The sequence below is a fragment of the Pinus tabuliformis genome, chromosome 8, assembly GCF_031772625.1.
Source record: "Pinus tabuliformis cultivar Carrire ecotype Pingquan chromosome 8, CPIR1, whole genome shotgun sequence".
NCBI classification, from domain to species: domain Eukaryota; kingdom Viridiplantae; phylum Streptophyta; class Pinopsida; order Pinales; family Pinaceae; genus Pinus; species Pinus tabuliformis.
Genome location: NC_142294.1, coordinates 304,521,751 through 304,544,861, shown reverse-complemented (window position 1 = coordinate 304,544,861; position 23,111 = coordinate 304,521,751). Strand labels below are relative to the sequence as shown.

General features: G+C 40.6%; 2 protein-coding genes across 4 annotated transcripts in view; both read left to right on the top strand.

Annotated features, from left to right (window-relative positions):
* The window catches only part of LOC149235342 (uncharacterized), a 47,860-nt gene extending 25,522 nt beyond the window's left edge, over positions 1-22,338 (top strand). For all 3 annotated transcript variants that reach the window (XM_089461365.1, XM_089461366.1, XM_089461367.1), the window contains one exon: positions 21,260-22,338. In XM_089461365.1, the coding sequence (XP_089317491.1) occupies positions 21,354-21,770 (417 nt within the window). In that variant the 5' untranslated portion in view covers positions 21,260-21,353 and the 3' untranslated portion in view covers positions 21,771-22,338. The remainder of the gene's footprint in view (positions 1-21,259) is intronic.
* LOC149235343 (uncharacterized) lies at positions 18,185-20,429 on the top strand. The gene is made up of 2 exons (XM_089368521.1): positions 18,185-19,954; positions 20,077-20,429. Exons 1-2 carry the CDS (start codon positions 18,185-18,187, stop codon positions 20,278-20,280), a joined length of 1,974 nt encoding a protein of 657 aa, XP_089224647.1. The 3' UTR covers positions 20,281-20,429.
* Positions 22,339-23,111: the final 773 nt, after the last annotated feature.

The following is a 23,111-nucleotide window of genomic DNA, read 5'->3' as shown; positions in this document are numbered from 1 at the left end:
TGAGTTGGCAAACTCTTCGGCAGTTGAAGGGGCAAAGTGTACAAGGGTATACTCAAGAGTTCAGAAAGAGAGCATTGACGTTGGGTATCTCACTAGACTCACCAGAGACTCTTTTGAAGTACATTGGTGGTCTACACAGCTACATGAGGCATACCATCCTCATGTTTAATCCCACTAGTATAGATGAGGTATCTGTACAAGCTACTCATCTAGAGGCTAGAGGAAAGAATGGCAATCCAGAAGTTGGGGGACCATCCCAACCCACTGTAAGCAAGAGCAAGGAGAAAAGAAAACAGAAGTGGAAAGCAAGGAAGGCTAACACTGCACAGAAAACCAAAGCTTCATGCACTCACTGTAAAAAGGAGGGGCATGATGATGAGCATTGTTGGATTTTGCATCCAGAGTTGAGACCTAAGAAGTCCGAGGGCAAGAAGAAGGAGACGGCTACAACTATTTAGAGAGATTTTGGGTTAGACTCGGGAGATGAAACAACCATAGCAGTCACAGGTATAAAAGGTAAGAATTTTGAAGCATCTACTAGTAATTCTGCTCAATCTGTTATTGATGAAGAAAATGAGAGAAAAAGACATGAGATTTTCCATATTCGAGTTATTTCCAAAAATCAAAAGATTGATACTTTGTTTGATAGTGGCTCTCAAGTAAATTTGATTTCTGAAGCAATTGTAAAGAAATTGGGATTAGCAACTACACCTCACAAGAAACCATACCCATTAGGATGGTTGAATGATAAAGCACAACTACAAGTGACTAGACAGTGCAAACTCAAGTTTTCTTTTGGGTCAACATTTGTAGATGAGGTTGAGTTAGACATAATTCCTTTGGATATATGTGGAATTGTTTTAGGAAGTCCTTACTTGTACGATAGAAAGGCTATTTTCTATAGAGCTGAGAACAAGTATCTATTGGTTAAAGATGGAATCAAATACTTTGTAAGAGCTCATAAGCTCAAGAATAATTATACTCTCATAAACTCAGGACAGATGAAAAGAATGATTAATTCATGCAAACAATTCTTACTGATGGTTGTAAAGGAAAAGAAACCTGATAAAACCAATGTATTTGAGGGCTGTAATGCTGAACAACAAGCTGATATAGAAAAGGTTGTTTCAGAGTATGATGTCTTGTTTCAGGAACCTAAAGGTCTGCCACCCAAAAAGGGAATAGTACATGATATTATTTTGCAGCAAGATGTTCCATTGCCTAACATTGGGATGTACAGGTTGTCTGCTTTAGAGAATGCTGAAATCAAGAAGCAGGTGCAGGAGTTGCTCGAGAAGGGCTTCATCAGGCCTAGCACATCACCATGTGGGTCACCAATCGTTTTGGTGAGAAAGAAAGATGGCTCGTGGAGAATGTGCATTGATTACCGAGCACTGAATAAGATAACAATCAAGAATCGTTATCCCCTTCCTCGCATAGATGATCTCTTAGATCAATTAAAAGAAGCTGTTTATTTCACCAAGCTGGATTTGCACAATGGATACCATCAGGTCAGAGTTGCAGAGCAAGATGCATGGAAGATTGCTTTCAAAACAAAGCAGGGATTGTATGAATGGCTAGTTATGCCTTTTGGCTTAACTAATGCTCCTGCTACTTTCATGAGATTAATGAATGATGTACTCAGACCTTTTCTTGATGATTTTGTTATTGTGTATCTGGATGACATTATGATTTTTAGTAAAACATGGGAAGAACATTTAAAGCATGTTAAGCAGACATTAGATGTTTTGAAAAGAGAAAAACTTTATGTTAAACTCCCAAAATGTGAATTTGGCAAAACATCTCTAAACTACTTGGGTCACATAGTAGGGGGAGGTGAATTGAAAATAGATCCCTCTAAGTGGCAGTCATTATAAACTAACCTAAACCCAGGTCTGCTACAGAAGTGAGAAGCTTCTTAGGAGCAGCACAATATTGGAGGAAGTTCATCTCTAACTTCTCCACGATTGCAGCTCCCTTACATGCTTTAATAGGATTGAATAAGGTGTTTCAGTGGGGAGGCAAACATCAGAAAGCCTTCGACACCTTGAAAGACAAAATAAGTACAACACCTATACTAGCACTGCCAGATTTGCAAAGACCATTTGAGATCCAAACTGATGCCAGTGACTATGCCATGGGAGCAGTGTTGACACAGCACGACAAACCCATATGCTATCATTCTGAGACTTTTAATCCTGCAGTAGTTAACTATCCTACATATGATAAAGAATTGTATGCATTAGTTCAGAGTGTGAAAAAGTGGAAACATTACTTAATGGGCAAAGAGACAGTAATACATACTGATCACCAGCCACTCCAATATCTACACTCCCAAACTAAGTTGCAACAATCAAGACATTACAGGTGGATGGGTTTTCTACAACAATTTCACTTAGTCATCAGATATAAAAAGGGCATACATAACAAGGTTGCAGATATGTTATCTAGAACCATTATGAATGCATCTACCATACTTAAGCATAATTCTGTACTACATGAAAGCTACATAGAACAATATGCTCAGGATATGGATTTTAAAGATGTATATGCAACTTTGAGTCAAGGCAAAAGAGTAGAAGAATTGGACTATCATATAAAGGACCGACTCTTATACCATTGTGGGAAACTCTGCATTCCACAAACTGAGAGGATAAAGATAATTAGGGAAGCACACACTTCTTTGATATCAGGTCACTTTGGGGTAAGCAAAACAGTTGCACAACTGCAAAGATTCTGCTATTGGTCGAAAATGAATGAGACAGTTTCTAGATATGTAAGAGGGTGTGCCATGTGTGCTAAAAGCAAGCCCAGCAATAGAAAACTAGGCTTGTACACTCCATTGCCAGTTCCTTCTCACCCTTGGGAAAGCATTTCCATGGATTTTGTAGGACTGCCTAAATCTAGGAAAGGTCATGATTATCTATACATTGTTGTAGATAGGTTCAGCAAAATGTGCGTTTTGATACCTTGTAGTAAACAAGTCACAGCTGAACAGACTGCAAAATTGTTCTTTGAACATGTATGGGTTCATTTCGGATTACCCACTTCCATTCTATCTGGTCGAGACACCCGATTTGTTGGGAAGTTCTGGTCTAGTCTGTGGGAACTGATGGACACCAAGTTAAAGAAAAGCACAACTTTTCATCCACAAACAGATGGCCAGACAGAAGTAGTAAACAGGATTGTGATCCAGTTACTGAGAGGATATTGCAGTAAACATCCTAAGCTCTGGGATGAACACTTGTATTATGTGCAGCATGCTTACAACAGAGCCAAACACTCTTCTACACGGAGATCTCCTTTTGAGACCTGCTTGGGTTTCACACCAAGGTCTCCTTTGGATTTTGTCTTTGGTAAAGATACCATAGTTGATGGGCACAGTGATGTGGATAAGGCAACCAGGTTCATTGAACAGATCCAGGAGATCCATCAGGCAGTACAGGGATAGCTGGAAAAGACCCAGGCCAAGTATAAGGCTAGGCATGATAAGCATCGGATGGAGCATAGTTTTCAAGTTGGAGACCAAGTCTGGCTGTATATCAGCAAGGATAGGATGCAAGGTGAAGGTAAAAAGCTAAAGCCTATCAGGTATGGACCTTTCAGGATACTTGAGAAGATTGGTGAAAATGCATTTCGCCTTGATCTGCCAACTTTCATGCACATCTACTCAGTCGTAAATGCAGATTGCTTGAGATTGTTTGAACCTTCAATGATTGAGGACCCTGAAGAGCAAAGTCAATTTCCTTCTATTGATGACCTGCTACCTAAATACCTCAATGAGTTGCAGGAAGACACAGTGCTAGACAGGAAGGTGAGGACAATGCACAGGGGAGAAGTTGAATACCTCAGGATTGGGCTCAAAGGTTCAAAGCTGAGCAACGCAAAGTGGATTGAGATTGGACAAGTGAAGAAGTAGTATCCTCACTTAGTCAATGCTTAAAAACCAACTTTTGGTGGTCCAAAAGCTTTTTCAGTAGGGAGGCTGTGATTCAAATTGGATCCATAGAAAGACTTTCAAGAACCATGACTGAATCAGTTCGAACAAATCTCTAATGAAATCCTAAACAGTATCAAAAACACTCTGAACCAGTGGCCATGGTAGCTGACGTGGAACGATGAGGACCTCGGTCAAAGCGCGCTGATCGAGGCCCATGGAGACTGCACAGGAGGCCAAAGTAGCCCCTGGGAGCCCCGAAATGGAGAAAGGGCGAGGTTTTTGATGCGCGATTAGCACTAATCGCGCATCGCTAAGCGAACAGGGCCAAAATGGGAAAACTCGAGCACCTGGTTGCGGGGGGAACCAGAGGACCACGGGCGGGAAAAGGTAAAAGCGCTAAAGTACAAAGGCGAGACCCGCGCTCTGGAAACCAGTGGTTTTGATTGGGGTGCCCTTGAACGGTAAGAGGTTTTGGACAGGAGTGGAGCGATTCCATACACCGATCGATGCGTGGCAGGCGGAGGTGAGAGAAAACCGTCGTTGATCGCGCGCTATCGGTCGAGCAAGTCAACCACACAAAACGTGCGTATGGCGTCGGATCTGGAGGGCCCAGATTGGACGGCTGAGATTGCACCCGATGGAAAGAAGCGGAATCAACAGGGAATTAAGCCGCGTTCTAAAGGGATTTGGAATCCGTTTGACCACCACGGTGGAGGAAGAACGCATCCACGGCGTAACTGAAGAAACGAACCGACGAAGCATGCTGGCACCATTTAGAGGAGGACAAGTGGCCACTCCCTGAGCGTTCATGATGACGCCGAACGCAGGGAACTCCAAGCACAGCTGCAGAAGGTGAATCGACACAGGCGGAAGAGGAACCGAACAGGCATAGGGATCGAATGGCTAAAGCCATGAACAGAGACAATTGAACCAGTAAGAGTTGATTTGGAATCCGAATTGAAATGAGTCCAAGTGACCAAGAGAGACAGTGAACAGTGAACCCTGAGAGGACTAAACATAGAGAACAATAAAGCCAAGCAGAAGAGACAGAGGGCCGAGCTGACGACAGGCAACGTCGAACACCAGAGAGCTTGAAGATTCAAGCCTTCCCATAGAGGAATCTATCCATACTGAGCATCACATTCGACTCTTTCCACTGTAGACCAAGGGTCACAGAGCTGGTAGGAAGAAGAAGAGTCTGTGTACTCCGAGTGGCTTGGGGAATCCAAGAACCACCCTGCCAAGCAAAATCTGCTTCAGGAGAACTCATATTGAGTCCCTGTATTGTAATTTCTCTGCTGAAAGACACAATAAAACAAGGCCACCACTGAAGCTGGACCGGAGACATAGCCCTGGAGAATAGGGTGAACTCCTTATTAAAACTGTTTGTGTCTTTGTGTTGCTTACTGTATTTCTCTGCTGTCTTTCCATTTCATTTTCTGTGTATTGGCAATCTGATCGATCTGTTGTTTCAATAACACAGAATACACACACCAGCACATGAGTCTGTAATACCTTTAGTTTAATAAATCTTTAACTGATGACACTTATAGAGTGAATATCAGATCAGTTGTAGGGGGTTTTTCCAGGGTCACATTGACCAAAAATCACTGTGTTATTTTCTGTGTGTGGCTGTCATAATTTTGTTGTGTTTTATTTCTGCAATTTCAGTAGTTGTGAAATCTCTAAATTTGTGTTTTAAGAAAATTATTGTCATTTCCAGATTTTAGAATTTTTATCATGCTTGGATTTAAAACGAAATGCATGGAGTGATAAGGAAAACTGATAACCGGAGTGGGGGTTGAAATTTCTTCAAGCTAATGGTTGAAATTTTCTAAGTCTAACTGCTTGATGATTGGAATGCTCTAAAGAAGTAAAAATTGTATCATTGGAAGTAGTTATCAGATTGAAAATTGTTGTAGTCTATCCTTCTACTAAAAAATCAACAGTTTTTGCTTAAAATTTTCAGGTGACCATTATCTTTCTGCTGAACCCAAACATGGATACTAGATCCTTTGTTCTCAATGTGAATACCGGCATTGTCCAAACCAAAAGATGTCACTTTCATCCTCAATAACTATCTCATATTGAGAGAGGACATAAACTCAGCTCTGTTGGTTGTTTTTACTGGCAATCTGGAACTCGTCAAAATTTTCATTAATCAATTGATCCGAACCATGTGCCATACCCAAATCCAGGTTTAGGGAGTCACCTAAGCTTTCTGGAAGCAGTGTAAATGGCTACTCTTCAGCACAGTTATTTCCAGGTTTGAATGCAAGAAGATCATTGATACTTAGCAAGAATTCTTTGTTATTATGTTGTTTGCATTCAAGATGCAGATCAGAGCAAGTATTATCATGAGTGAGTTTGTGACATCTGTTCTCCAACCATACAGAATCTGAGAAAACCTCTTCACCATCCACTTTATTATTAAATGTTGAGTCTGTATCATATTTTTAATGCTAAAGATTTGCACTAGATATCTCCTTGGACTTTGTAATGCATACCTGTTCACCTACAAAGCATGGGCACCATTTTTTAATGACTGTTGGCAGCTAGAAGGACAATTCTCTCAGCTTGCACTTCATAGGGCAATTCTGCTACAGGCACAGACCTATTCCCTTCTTCATCACAGCAATCACCATAGTCATTTACAAGACTAGTGAAGTCCACCATGTAAGATTTACGACAGTTGACTTGAATACTGATGTTTTCTTTATGCATATGATCATGTCCTTTTTCCTGTATAGAGGTGGAACTGGATACATCACCATTTGTCGTAAGTTCAAAATCTAATGTTTGGGTGCAACAATCTGCTTGTTAGTTTCAAGATATTGATTTTTTTCTACAACATCCAGTGCCTCATCATCCAAGGCCTTCCAAATTCCATCATACTGTTTCCTTGCAATATCATACTCTCTTTCAAATTTCTGCTGCAGATTTTTACATAGAAATCAGTAAGATGGTACCAAATTAACTCCACCCCACAATTTGGCCTCATTTAAGTCACTAATTTTACTTGCATTGCTTGAGGTATTGAGTGGGAACCCTTCTTTGGCCTTTTAGGAGGAAGTTGGGCCTAAAGAGTGGAGGTTTGGGTCAAGGTGACAGTGGGCCCTTACCCTGTGTGAGCCCATCCTAGTAGGTTGCACAGACCTTTGCAACCCTGGATCGGTAACAAGCCCTAAATCCCATCAACAGTTATTGAAAAGTTTATGCCTCAAAAAGTTGGCCCTAAATATCATATGAACAGGTCAACCCCAGTCAGACTCTTTCTTCACATAATGTACACACACACATATATCATGTTTTTTGCTTGCTTTAACTTCGCTCTAGGCCTCCACACCAATTCAGGAAACTGTGAATCTGCTGTTTCAAAGAGAAGTCTGTTACAGTGATGAAAGAACCTCTGTATAGGTAGAAGTATCGCTGTTCTGAAATCACCAACATTTGACAGAACCTGAACATTGACACCATACAAACTATGGATAGAGACCCTGCAATAGTTTAATTCTGCTGAAATGGTCTTCAGGGAATGTATCTAAAGTTTAAACACAATTTGATATCTGGCATAGGATTAGTTGGAACTTGGAACATCTACTTTCAATTCGGCTACTGATATTTGCTCAAAATGCCTCAAAAAACCTTGTATTAATGTTGTAAACATCTCCAACTAGCCTAGAAATGATTGGAGGCTCCTGATTACACAGGTGATAGCACAGTGCTCCTTTTCCATATTGCTGGCTTATCAAATTTATATTGTGCTTATTGTTTTGGTATATCAGTCTCTGGTCACATTATGTACTCTGCTAAACAGTTAATCAGAATTTCATGATACAATCTATGGACAGTCAAGATAGGTCTTGTCAAGATGAAATAAGGGAGCACTCACTTCTTGTTCTGGGCTGGAAAACTCTTGAAATTGGATTGATGCATCCTCATTTAAAAGAATTTCCCTTTATTATCTATTTTTGAACATCCAGGATGCTCAGGCTGTCAAATCTGAGAATATTCGATGAAGAGATAGCATTGATGCTGGTGATGTAAAGCATTTTAATTCTGAGTCAGTTGCTAAAAATCATCAATTCCTTCCTTTTAGTCTCTTGGAAACACACCTCCTCAAACTTGCCATTATCAACTCATCCGTCAAGCAAATGGTCTAATGCACTTACAAAATTTTGCATACAAATTAGGAGGTGATGTACCCTTTGCATTCTTCCAGTTCAGCTCTGCAGTGAATGCATTCTTCCTAGAGCGAAGGTCAGCAACGGTCCAACACTATAAGAATGCACTCTACAGGGGTTTCTTGATTGATGGCACATCAATCAAGCTATAATGTTGAAGTCTAAACCATGAGATCATAAATGTTGAGCAGATTCATCAACATAGGCCTCCTTGAATGAGGGATACTCTCGTATCTGGATTCTGGAATACATGTGCACCTCCCTGTGTAAATTGGTGGAGAATGGTCCCTGAGAATCCTCTCCAAGAACTACTATGTGAACTCTGAGCTTATCCTAATGCAAGAGGGGAGAATCCTAAGATGTCCACACTCAATGCAAAAATACGAGGGGTTATATGATTACAAGGGATTGAATAAGAATTTTATACCTCAAATCGCCTTCTCAGTGGAGCATGGTTCCTTTCCTTGACCCTATAGTAGCTCCTTCCTCCAGCATACCTAAAAAGGAAACAAGCAGCCTTGCAAAACAATACCCTCGAAACACATCTTAAAGAAAATAGATACTTAATACTAAATAGAGGCACAATAATCAAGTCTCTCAATATTCTCAAACAAATGAAAAGTGAGGAGGCTCCCTCCTTATATAGATAAAGAGTCTTCTCAATGATTCAATATGATGTGCTAGCTCAAACCATGAGCTCAAGTCAAATCCATGAGCAAATACCATGTGTAGTGACAAATCCACCTCAAATACAAGAGCGCCCTCTTCAAAATGGTGAATGATGTAACAATATGCCACATGTGTGGCCCAAATGGGCATGAAGATAAGTGTATCCTCCATAAATGTGCCAACAACCCCTCAAAATGTGTGATGCATGGTCAACCAAATGCCAAGGAACAGGGCACTCATCTAACCAACCCCATGAAGTGCGGGAGAAGGCATCTCCAAGTGAAAAGACATCCAAAGACTGGTGACATCATGTGACACATGGAACGCCCAAGGTGAGGATCAAATGAAGAGTAGCATGTGGCACCTAAAAGCTAGGCACTCAATAAAAATAATGTAGTTAATGATAACCAATGTCATAACCACCTGTAACCTCCTGTGACCAAATATAACCACCTTTAACAACCTCAACAAACCTCCAACGTGTGGTCCATGACTGAGAAATCGAATCATACATATGAGTGACTAGTCCAATTGGCCAAGGGCACTATCTTGGAATGACCCATGTGGTAGTTGTGATGATGTAGCATACTTGTCATCACTCGCACTGTCATGTATCCCAATGAAGTACATGGATCCCAAGAAAAATGACATAGATCCCAATGCTAATAGATATGGTTAAATTAGACACAAATCCCAAGGAAACATCATGGATCCCAATGCAATGTCATGAATTTTGAGGCATGTTACATGGATTCCAATGCAAGACACCCATTTATAGTGGTGAATTCTACTCCTTTGCAAGTCATTAGTCGATGTAGACATAGTGATTTTTTCTAGCACAATATAACATAAGTTAATTTTAGAATTTGCCTAAGTTTTACAATGGGGGAACAACCTTAACCCTTCTACATGTGACAAATCCTAGGACTAGGAGTACTTCCTAAGTCACTAAGTGAAAGGTAGGAAATGTGATGAATAATTTATGGAAGGGGGAGGGGAAAATTTCATGTGCTGGCCCTCAAGTCATATAAAATGATGCCTAAGTCTTTAACTTTGTTCATGTTGATTTGGGGTAGCATTGAATGTGCTCTAGCCACGAAAATTGGTGGAGAGTCTAAAGCACATGAGACCTCAAGGACCTAGAAAGGGTTTGGGCAGAATCTAACCGGTTTGGGAGATATTAAAATAATTAATATTTTTAATGGAGTTCCTAAGTCTAAACTTAAGAAAAATAAAACTGGGTATTAATATAAAACTGGGCTAGAATGGTCCAAAAGTCATGGATCATGCTAAATCTAATCTTAGCTGTTGATTAGAGATTTAATCTCAGCCGTTGATGGACCAACGAGAAAAGTATAAGAGGAGGCTTGAGGGTCAGTTAAAGAAGACACCAAGAGAGATCAAGAACTCGATTTTCTGGGGCAGGTTTTGCTGAGGAAATTGAGTGAGTGATCTGAGTTGCAGCTGAGGGGCAGTGAATACATAGTAGAGAGGCAGAGTTAGTACCAGGAGGATTAGCGCAAAGCCGGAAGAGGGACACAGAGCCAGCTAGAGGCCACGCAGAGGCAACCAGGAGCTGCATAGAGCCAGAGAGGGCCAACGTGTGAGACGCAGAGGGTCCAGGGGCTAATGCAGAGGCTCCAGAAGCTGACGCAGAGCCCAGAAAGGCTGATGCTGGGCCAGAGAGGCTGATGCTGGGTCAGAGAGGCTGATGCAGGGCCTAGAGGCAGTGCTGGGAGCATTTCGTGGGACAGACTAAGAGTTGGAGAGCCGGATAGGGTGACGCAGTCCTATCAGAGTGACGTAGAGAAGCAAAAGCTACATTGTTGTTGTGGGATCGTTCATCCGGTGTTTTAGCCGGAATATCTGTCTCTGACTGAGAGGTACTATTGCCGAGGGCATTCTCTGTTGGGTGAGCCATTTCTGGCACCCAGGTTGTATTCTGAAACTGCATAATAATAAAACCCTCTGACTAGCTGCATCAGTTTTCCTGCATTCGGTTTGTCCGGGGACATTTGTCCAAAAACAATGGTGTAACTTGTGTGCTTGTTTACTTTCAGTCGATGATCTGTATGTGTTGATACTGTACTTGTATTTATTTTCAGTGTTTATATGGTAAATAACTTGTTAAGTGATTGAACAAGTAGGAAGAAATAAATCAGATAGTACATGAAGAATTTCTAACGGGTTAAACTTAGAAATTCCAACATGGTATCAGAGCGTAGTTACACACCACAGGATAACTGAAGGTATCAACCGAGCATAGCAGTAGCGGCAGAAAACAGCTGTCCCGAGTGACAGAAGTTGTTCCTAGCAGAAAGCAGCAAGGAAGCGGTGACGCAGAGTGCCTGCGTTATCAGTTCAAGCCAGGAGGATGATCAACGCAGTGACAGAGAGGAGCAGACCTGACCTATGCAGTGCCCGGTCATCTTTGTCAGCCAGGAAGGATTGACGCTGTGGCCAGGAGGTGCAGAATTTTGCTGGTGATGGGATTCCGCAGAGCCTAGAGGCTTAGTTCTTTAGGTTGCTGAGGTATAGGGGGTTGTGGATAATTTGCGGAGCGAAGCTGGTGGGGTACTGTGGTCAGAAAAATACTTAACAGGGCAAGACCAAGGAGGAAGGATTTCCAGAAAGGAAATCGAGACTCAGAGGGAGTCGAACCGAGGACTTCCAGGAGGGAAGTAAAGAGACTTAGAGGAGTCAGAAGAAGAGCAGCAAGATGGCAGTGAATGGGCTGAGAGATAAGGATAAATTGGACGGAGCTTCCAACTTCATAGTCTGGAAGGCCAGGATCTTGTCCATTCTAGACAGGTATCGCATCAAGCACTTCGCCTTGAAAATGATAGTGATCCCAGTTGACCCAGCTGAAAATGAGAAGTATGAGGAGGCAATGGCCAGGGCAAAGTGCATCATCCTTGATGGGATCAAGGATCATGTGGTGCCGCATATTGCCGATAAGGACATGACAAATGATATGTGGGAGGCCCTGAAGAAATTGTACCATCATACTTCCGTGTAGAGGAAGATGTTACTTGAAAATCAATTGCGGTCATACCAGATGCAAAAGGGAGAGCAGATAGATGTTTTCCTCAGTGGATTGAAGGAGATCCGTGATCAGCTAACTTCCATAGGGGCCACGCCAGATCAGGAACTAATGGTGAGGACCACATTGAACACAGTCTCAGAGGATTGGGAGGTATTTGTCCAGAGCATACTGGGCAGGACGAGCCTTCCAGATTGGGAGGAATTATGGGCCGCTCTTCGTCAAGAAGAGATTAGACGGGTGACCAAGGCGGGGAGTAGCGGAAAAGGGGCCAGAATAAAAAAGGAGGAAGAAGATGCGGCTCTTGCATCTGCAGGAAAGCTGGAGAAGAGAAAGAAGAAGGACCTCTCCAAGGTCAAATGCTTCCATTGTGGGGAACTGGGTCACTATGCAAACCAGTGTCTGAGGAAGAAGAGTAAGGGAGAGGCTTCTGAGACCAAGGCAGCGCCTACAAGGGCAGAGAAAGAAGTGGAGATAGATGATGACTGTGCCATGAGTGCTCATGCGCCACTTGAGAGGAAATGGGGAGACATCGAGTTGTAGTTAGATGGACTATAGATGATGAGGGGCATGATCCTTGAGGTACCCAACCTCTTGGATTATACCTTGCTATGATAGTCTCGAAGAGGAGTAGCAAGACTGGCGGATGTGGGTAGAGACGGATGCAGATGAAGCAACAAAGAGTGCTATAGTGCAGGAGTCCCCAGACAGCGTGAGGCAACAGTGCGAGATGCATGGAGTTGTTGCAGCAGCGCAGAGGTCAGTAGAGGGAGCACTTGTCAACGATAGAGGGAGCTTCAACATCGGGAGTGTTTCTAACCTGACAGAGATGTCAGAGTTGGGAGGATCAGTTACTTACTTCTCAGTAATTGAGTTGCAGTGCAACGGTTAGTAGTGGTAGTGCTATGGGCAACACGATGCAACATGATGAGAGGGGATGTAGTGCAGATGCAACAGTGGTAGTGGCAGGGCCATGGGCAGCAACACGGATGCAGAGGGAGATGTTGTACAAATGCAACAGTGGCAGTGGCAGGGCCATGGGCAGCGGTATAGCATGCAGCAATGCAGAGGATGTTGGGCAGGGAGGCCTAACATCAGCATAAGGACCGATGCTGGATGATCAGGGTGATCCTCAATGAGGAGTATTACTAGAGCACAATCCTCGCTAAGAGGGAGTGTTGATTTGGGGTAGCATCGAATATGCTCTAGCCACGAAAATTGGTGGAGAGGCTAAAGCACATGAGATCTCCAAGACCCCGAAAGGGTTTGGGCAAAATCTAACCGGTTTGGGAGATATTAAAATAATTAATATTTTTAATGGAGTTCCTGAGTCTAAACTTAAGAAAAATAAAATATTAATGGGTATTAATATAAAACTGGATTAAAATGGTCCAAAAGTCATGGATCAAGCCAAATCTAATCTTAACCGTTGATTAGAGATTTAATCTCGGCTATTGATGGATAAACGAGAAAAGTATAAGAGGAGGCTTGAGGGTCAGTTGGAGAAGACACCAAGAGAGATCGAGAACTCGATTTTTTGGGGCAGAGTTTGTTGAGGAAATTGAGTGAGTGATCTGAGTTGCAGCTGAGGGGCAGTGAATACATAGTAGAGAGGCAGAGTTAGTACCAGGAGGATCACTGCAGAGCTGGGAGAGGGACGCATAACCAACTAGAGGCCACGCAGAGGCAGCGAGGAGTTGTGCATTGCCAGAGAGGGCCATCATGTGAGACACAAAGGGTCCACGGGCTGACGCAGAGGCTCCAGAAGTTGACGCAAAGCCCAGAAAGGTTGACGCTGGGCTAGAGAGGCTGACACAGGGCCTAGAGGCAGCACTAGGAGAATTTCGTGGGACAGATTGAGAGCTGGAGAGCTGAATAAGGTGACGCAGTCCCTATCAGAGTGACGCAAAGCAAGAGAAGCTGCATTGTTGCTGTGGGATTGTTCATCTGGTGTTTTAGCCAGAATATCTGTCTTCGACTGAGAGGTACTACTGCTGAGGGCATTCTCTGTTGGGTGAGCCATTTTTGGCACCCAGGTTGTATTCTGAAACTGCATAATAATAAAACCCTCTGAATAGCTGCATCAGTTTTCCCGCATTGGGTTTTTCTAGGGACATTAGTCCAAAAACAACGGTGTCACTTGTGTGCTTGTTTACTTTCAGTTGATGATCTGTATGTGTTGATACTGTACTTGTATTTATTTTCAGTATTTACATGGTAAATAACTTGTTAAGTAATTGAACAAGTAGGAAGAAATAAATCAGATAGTACAAGAAGAATTTCTAACGGGTTAAACTTAGAAATTTCTACAGTTCAACTAGTTTTCAAGAGCTAGGATTTTAGATGGAAGCCTTTAAGAGGAAGTGTTAGCATTGAGTTTCCTTTCCTCAACACTGTTTCTTACTACACCTTTTATTTTCCTTTTTCTTTACAAGTTCATTTTCTTTCATTGGCAAGCATGGGAGTAGGGGCATTGGCCTCATAGTGAGGTGGCTTGGCTCAAGCTTTATGATTTTTGGCTTTTAACTTTTTATTAGCTCTCCATCTCTAGCCTTTTGTGGCTTATTTAACTAAAGCTTTCTCAATTAAACTTTTCTGGTGACAATTGACAAGTCAAACATAAATAGGAATAACATTTTATCGATAGAATGGAGTGTAATGGGGGGAATGGAAAGCGTTAAGTATGGTTAGGATGTGGAATGTGCTAGAATATTGAGACATGAATAAACATACAACAATATTAAAACACCAAAACTTTACTAGACTATCCTCCTATCCATACAATAACAACATTTAATCAAAGTAAGAAAGGGACAAGAGAAAAAACGAGTATGCTAGATATGCATTGTAAAACCCCAATGTGAAGAAATATCCAATATCACACTTTGAGAGAACCTCCGCAAATGCTTTCCTTTTACAAAAATATTTCTTTTATGTTCGTGTATGTCTCATGGGTCTCCTTTACTTGTATTATATACCAAGATATGTGGAGGAATCACATCCCAATAATACATGGAATAAATGTAATTTCACCTCTTTATACAATAAATGATAACATGTGTATTTTACTCCATGTGAATGTGGAATAATTCTTTTACACAAGATTACAATTTCTTCCGACATAATACTAGCATTATTACTTTCCAAAGTGACACATTCCAATAGAATGTGCTACCTCAACGAGATTCCTAGTAGTACAAATCTGACCCAGGAAATGATGACACTTCTAAAGGATAATTATGTCCCCTATGGTACAACGAGGCAAATAATAAAATTGCAAATGCCATGATGTGTTATTAGATCTCATTTTAGTATTTACCACTTTTACGACTAGCTCGAAAAGTATAACACCATGTCTGAGTATCAAATCGCAGAGTGGAATATTAAGTGAAGCATAACGTACCATTCATAAGTGCATCTGCCATCTAAGGTGCCAGGGACGGGTTGTAATATACCATGGCTGAGCTAGCACAATCACATATTTGAAGGAGAAGGTGAAAAAGTTGTGTAAGCCTGGAGAATATGAGCAAATAACTCATGCAATCAGCAACACAACACCCTTGTGGGGATGCCTCTTGGAGTATTAGCCCTTGGGGGCAACAGGGGCTACAAAGCTTGGTTGTTGCTGTCCATCAAGGTTGCACGAAACGGGGAAACGGGTACGAGTTTCCGAAACGGGAAGCGATACGAAACGCGACCTCCCCAAATTTTGGAAACGGGGAAACGCGAATATATATATATATATATATATATATATATATATATAGATATATTAGGACATTTAAGAAATATGTGCAATCATAAAGCATATATGATACATTCTAATTTATTACATTATGATAAAATTGTCAATTGTCAATGCATAAACTATAAGTATCTAAATTTGCATCACATTTACTCATGGATAATCACATAATGAAAATAGAAATATCCAAAATCAGCCATGAGAAATTTCTAATTTCTTGTCTCGTGCTTGATTGGGAGTCTCCTCCTACATAGTCGAACGACCTTAATGCTCTTGATTAAATACAAGTTTCATACCCTAGTACCCTACATTCTCTTGATTATTGGGAGTCTCCCCTGCATAGAGGGCTTGGTTCTCTTGATTAAATACAAGTTCCATACCCTAGTACATGATAAAATCCAATGGAAACATTGCAATCCCCCCAATCCTGAAATCCTGAAAAACAGATAAGTCTGCTGGATTTTGAGTGAGATCTAAAATTCTACTTTCTCCATATGAAATCCAATGAGGGCGAAACCACTCTCAAACATCCTGAGTCATTTCATGGTAATGTTAAAAATTTAAGTAAAATGATGAAAATGAAAAATAAAGGAGAATATAAACATTACCATGAACTGCATATCAACACTAGGGCAAAAGTTCACTTTTATAACTTTAGACAGGCATCTGAAAGCACCTAGAAGTCACTAGGCTAACGTAAGAATAGATAAAAAAAAAAGGCCACGTTTTAGTTTCGTGAAACGTGACAGTACGGCCTAAAACGCGTTTCAGGGCCGTACCAAATGCGTTTCAGTGTTTCGTACCCGTTTCCGTACAGAAACGCCCTTCTGCCCCACGTTTCCTGCAACATGGTTGTCCATGCTATAAGCAAACTATTGAGTTGCAAATATATTCTCCAAGTTATTTCATTTTCAGAAAACAATGTATGCCCTGTTTATGAACTAAAAATGGCCCATAATACATTATGTTACCTACTTTCTTTGTCACCAATTTTATTTTCCAATCATTTTCCATTATTTTCCTTCTCTAAAGTATTTTGAAGGACATTTTGTGGACTTCATCTATAATAATAAAATTTTCTGATTGGCCCCAGCTGATTAGTTCAATACTATTAAGGATATTCAAGCCATTTTTAAAGGTACATATATAGGTTCGTATCCACCTGAAGGCATTAGCAATCTGCACGCACTATCATTAGTATCACGGTTTTGTAATTGGCATGAGCAGAGGGATGTGATCAAGCTATATGTTGCATCCACAAATCATGGTGATCACTAAAATCATACAGATGTAGACAGTAGCAACTTAGGAATAAATGTTGCTCCTGGAATAACTGAAATCACTGGTGGTTTCCTTTCTTCTTTATGCACTCCACAAAAAATTAAAGGAATGTCACTGGAATGCCTGGCTAGTTTGAGATTGAAAACTGAAACAGAAGCCTAATTTCATTTTGTCACCTACAGAAGTAAATTTATACCAGGGTTGCAGGAATCGCCCCCCCCCCCCCGGATCCTAACCCGGAACCGCGACCCGTGCGGAAGCGTTCCGGAATCTCCACAGGAATCGCGATTCCGAAATTGAGGTTGCGCGCTTCCATGTTTTTTAAACGATTCCTGCCAATGAGGTTGCGTTGCCCCCGGAATCGCGCTTCGGCATGCGGTTCTGGCAAGAGGTGGCGCCACGCAACCTGCCCGGAAGCGCACGCCACCCGCACGCCACCCGGGCGCAACCCGCACGCAACCCGCGGATAACATATTTTTTTTTTAATTTCATTTAAAATTTAACTTAACTAAGCATGAGGGGGTGGGTTAGGGTCACTTTAGGGTGAGTTTAGAAAAGAATAAAGCCCCCATTCTCTTCTCATTTTCTCACTTTGAGTTTATGAGAGTTGGAGAAGAGAAGAGAGGAGAGGAGAAGAGAAGAGAGGAAAGGAGAGGAGAAGAGAGGAGAGCTTGGAGGAGTGAAGAAGGAGGAGCTAGGAGAAGGAGGAGGAGCTTGGAGCAAGAGCTTGGAGGACTTCATCTACAAGAGCTAAAGAGGTAAGTTCAAACCCCAAACTCCCTTTTTTTTTGAAAAAAAAATTGTATTTTTCTCCTCCCTCTCCTACTCTTTCCCATTGTTTCTACTTGTTCCTTTATTTACAGGTTGTCCACCACCTATATCCATATTCCAAGATGGTGTTCTTTTGGCTTCTATGTATCATTCCACTTTTGGTTTTAATGATGGCAAGGGTGAGGAATAGAGGGGAAGAGGAAGGGGATGAACTTGGTCCTAATAGTAGTGACCCAATGTATGATGAGGAGGAAGGGTTTGAAGAGGAAGGGGATGAACTTGAAGGGGACACTGAAGCACAAGATGGGAAAGGTACATCAAATCCCTTGTGGAACTATGTGACCAAACTTGAAGGGGGAAAGGGTGGTGGATCTTACAAATTTTTGTGCCCTCATGGTTGTCATGGAGGAAAACCATATACGGGTTCATATACCCGTCTGAGGAGGCATCTTTGTGGGGTGCTGGAGAGTGATGAAAAAAAGGGTTCTGTGGGGGTAACCATTTGCCCAAACATTTCAAGTGAACAAAGACAAAAATACATCCAAATAGAGATGGCTGCACAACGAAAAAACAAGAAACAAAAAACTCATTCTGAATCAAGTGCAACCTCTAAATTTGGTAGTTGCCCATCTCCTCATGGTACTTTTGCAACCTCTGGAGGTAGAAAAACAATAGGGGATTTCCTTAATGTTGCTGGGAGGGATGATGTGGATGGAAAGATAGTCCGTTTTCTTTGTGCTTGCGGTGTACCATTCAATGTGCTTCGCTCTCCCTATTGGCATGAAATGGTAAAGGCCATCAATGAAGCCCCAAAAGGATACAAGGCCCCCAACTATGAGAAAGCTAGAACAGTGTTATTAGAAAGAGAAAAAGCTAAGGTTCAAAGAGCTTTGACACGTTTTACACATGAGTGGGTGGATTCTGGGGTATCCATTGTATCAGATGGGTGGACAAATATTAAAAATCAACATTTGATAAATGTTCTTGGTGTTTCTTCTAGTGGTGCAGTATTTATTGCATCTCATGACTCCTCCTCCATCAGTGCAACTGCACAAAACATTGCAGATCTCCTATTGAAATCAATCAAAGATGTTGGTCCGAATAATGTGGTTCAAGTGATCACAGATAATGCAGCAAATTGTAAGTTAGCAGGAAAAATTATTGAGCGTACTCATCCACACATCTTTTGGTCTGGGTGCCTGGTTCACACATTGAACCTTTTGATGCATGATATTGTGAAACACAAAGATTGTGGGTGGATTGCTGAGGTTTACAGGAAAGGGAAGCAGCTCATTAAATTCATCACAGGGCATACAAGGGTAAACTACTTCTATGGCACTTACTCCAAGTTGCAATTGCTTAAAATTGCAAAGACAAGATTTGCTAGTTATTACCTCACCTTTAGGCGGCTAGTGAGGGTGAGACAAGCTTTAACTAATCTGGTGTGTGCTGAAACATGGGATGAAATTAACACTGACACAGATGGTGCTAATGAAGTCAAGGACACTGTTCTTGACAGTTACTTTTGGTCACAGGTTAAATATGTTTTGCAATTCACCAAACCAATTTATTACATGATCAAGTTTGCAGATTCAGATCGACTAGTAATTGGGGAGGTGTATGAGCAAATGGATAGCATGTTGGGGCAGATTAAAGACATTGTTGAGCCTAGAGATACCACCTTGTACAATTATATTCGTGAAGAGGTGGAAAACCGATGGGATATGCTAAATGTTCCATTGCATGCATTAGCATATGTTTTGACACCTAAATACTATCATCCATCATGGCTTTCAAAACCAGCACCTGGGGGGGGAAGCAGGAAAAAACCACACCAAGATAAAGAGGTTCACGAAAAATATATGGCTGCATTGAGTAGATTAATCCCTGATAATGAGGAGGCTGCATTGGTACGGAGACAGGTGAGCAACTATACGAGCAACACTGGTCCATTTGGGAGCATGCATGCAATTCAAGATCGAGAGCATTTTTCTGCTCTTGAGTGGTGGAACATGCATGGAGGGCCTACTCCACTTCTACAGAGTTTGGCATTGCGGGTGCTATCACAGGTGGTAAACACTTCTTCTGCAGAGAGGTGTTGGAGCTCTTATTCTTTCATCCACAGTGTTAAAAGGAACAGGTTGAATTTAGACCGGGCAGAGAGCTTGGTTTATGTTCATTACAACTTGCGATTGTTGTCCCATTACTGTGAAGATGCAAAGTCTAATAAAGACTTGTTGACTTGGGACAAGAATCCAGAGGAGCCCAATTTGGAGGATGGAGTGTTGCGACTAGAGCAATTAGAGGATTCTCTTATCCAGGTATGTCCATTGTGGTATGAATTTTCCAATTTTCCCTTATAAAGCATTTCTCTAATTCATGTTTTTAATTTTTTTGTTAACTAGTGTTTTTTTTTTTGCATGAATTTTTTGAGCGATTCTAGGATGATGACACGGGTGTTGATATGCCACAACCCCCACCCCCATCTGGTCCCTTGGTTTCTAGGTTCCATGGTTCAACACCAACGGCAGGGGGTTCTTCTTCATCAGTTCCAGTGCCACGACTTACACAGGGACCATCTTCTTCATTGCCACCACGTGGAGGCCCGCCATCACGTTCTATTCGTGGTGGAAGGAGGAGAGATTAGTAGATATATTCACAATCTACTTCTTTTTGTCATAGATTACTCATTAGACTTGTAGACTTGTGAATTTGAATTTTGAACCTTTTTGGCTTGGCGGTGACCAAGTGACATATTTTGTAAACATTATTATTTGAATTTTGGACATGACAAATGTTGACAGTTGCTCACTTGCTAGATAAATCATAATATGCTCTATGTTTTATGTTTTATAATATGCTTAAATGTTTTATGTTTTATAATATGCTTAAAAATTTGATGTATGTTTGTAATAGCTAGAATATAGATGATTGTTGTACATACTAGTAACTACAATGGAATCATGGATGCCATATCTATCTTGATTTATGCAAAAATATGCATGTTTTCATGTCTTCTACAATTAATTTGGTATTTGGGATGTTTGTTTTGATTATAAATGCAAAAAAATATAAAAAAATATATATATATAGCAGACTCTTCCGTGGACGCTTCGCTTCCTAGATTTTTGGAAAATGACGCTTCCGCGCTCCGCGCTTCCGCTTCGCGCTTCCGCTTCGCTCCCGCTTCGTGCAACATTGATTTATACTTTAAGATTGGATTAGTAGTAGAAACATGTCTGGAACAAAATGTTTGATTCTGTTAGAAAACTTTCAAGGAATGTATCCTGAAAAGCCATATGGGAAGCAGTTATGAAATGGCATCCATGATTTAGCAAAATATTTTGATTCCTCAAATGCTTTTGAAGTCCCTGGATATTTGACGTGATTTGGAAGCATGAAAGACACATAAATATAAAGGGTTATAATGGTTTTTTCTTTGATTGACACACATTTGCATTAGATCTGATTATTTCTGAATGTCTGGATTTTATTTGCACTGCCATTATTGAAAGCCATTGAATCAAAAAGTTTGATTAACTGCATCAGCAAAATTCTGGATATTGCTGTTGAAAGAGCTAGACTCAAGAAAGCTAATTAGATGATCTAACTCGTTAACAATGCAGGACACGTTCTGTCTTCATTAGAAGTTCGTAAAGATTGCATAATTAGCTTGTCACTAGATAATAGGAGATTGGTTCTCACCCTCAGTTGCCGATAATGGATGATCTTGTCCTCCATAAGGGCGGTTGTCATTGTGGACGCGTGAGATGGCAAGCACGGGCACCTGCTAGCATTGTAGCGTGGAAATGCAATTGCTCTGATTGTTCCATGCGGGGAAATGTCCATTTTATTGTCCCAGCCTGCAATTTCCAGCTGGAAGAAAAATGTAGAGAGTGGCTTACAACTTACACTTTCGGCACACATAAAGCAAAACATATATTCTGCAAGATCTGTGGCATAACTTCATACTATATCCCACGATCCAATCCGGATGGGGTTGCTGTGACTGTTAATTGTGTTGACGCTGGTACCATCAAGCATGTCGAATTCAAATACTATGATGGAAAGAATTGGGAAGGGGGCTATGAGAAATCTGGCATCGAATCATTATCAAAAGTAAGCACCAATAAATGACTTGTTGACGAGGCAGAGAAGGTGCTGCTATATGACTATGGGATTAGGTACAGCCACATTTCCTGTAGATTGTGTTGAGCATGGCCCTTCAAGTGTGACTCAATTATCAACTGTTTGAATTTGTTTGAATGTTTAGTTCGGGTTGAGTCTTAACCATTGCAACTATGGTTCGAGTCATCTTCAAGTTAAATTGGGAATTTATGTACTAATATTGCAAACTTGCTTAAAGAATTGAAGTTGTGCATATACTTTTCATAGACTGGCACCTAAAAATATGAGCGTTTTACTTTTCATAAACCTCCGAGGGAGAACCCTATGCTGTAGCATATACGCAGAGCATGGTCTTATATTAAAGATACAGACCGTCTGTTCATAAATATTCATAGCACGTTCAATAATCTTGCTCCTATGCATAGGAGTAGATTAAAATCTTTAGCAGTCCGCCAACTCTGCTGGGGCAAAATATGAGCTTTTCCGGTAATGGAGACACAACAGTATATTTTCTTAAAGCTCCTTGGGGGTAGAGAAATTAATAATGTTACAGATGTTTCTGGATGGTTTCTGAGTATATATTTGTGTTAAATCATGTAATTTACAACGCTACCAAAAATATGAGCTTTTTAATTTGGTAATGGAGATACAGCGGGATTTTTTTTTTCTCAAAACTCTTTGGGCAGAGAATGTTTCTGGATAGGTTCTTAATATAAATAATGGCAATGTATCAGTTTTAATCACCACCACTATTATTACTATTATTATTATTACTACTATTATTACTATTACTGTTATTACTATTATTATTATTACTATTATTAATATTATTACCATTATTAATAATATTATTATTACTATTACTATTATTAGTACTACTATTATTATTACAGAAACATTTATAATATTATTATTATTATTATTGATGACAGAAACATTTATAATATTTTAAATGTATTTGGATAAATTTAAGTACAGTTTTTCTTGTTACTAGATGAAAAACAAAATTACTCTGAATGTAATTAAATACAATGTTTTAGCTTAATTAACCTCAATACAACATATGTCTTGTTTGAAGCAAAATAACCAATAAGGCTTTTTACTTGGTATGCGCTACCAAAACATAAACAAATACATTAAACTTCAATTTTAAAATATGTAAATTTAGTGAAATGTATTGTTCTTGATTTTAGTAAAAACGTTGAATGCAACATCATCAAAACCCTCATATAATGGTGAGAATTGAACTAGCAAATGGTAGTGTGTGCTTTTTGATAAAGCAAAAAGCACATTTGGTGTGAAATTGCCAACCCTGGTAAAATTTGTGGAGATTTTGTGGCCTTCAAAAGG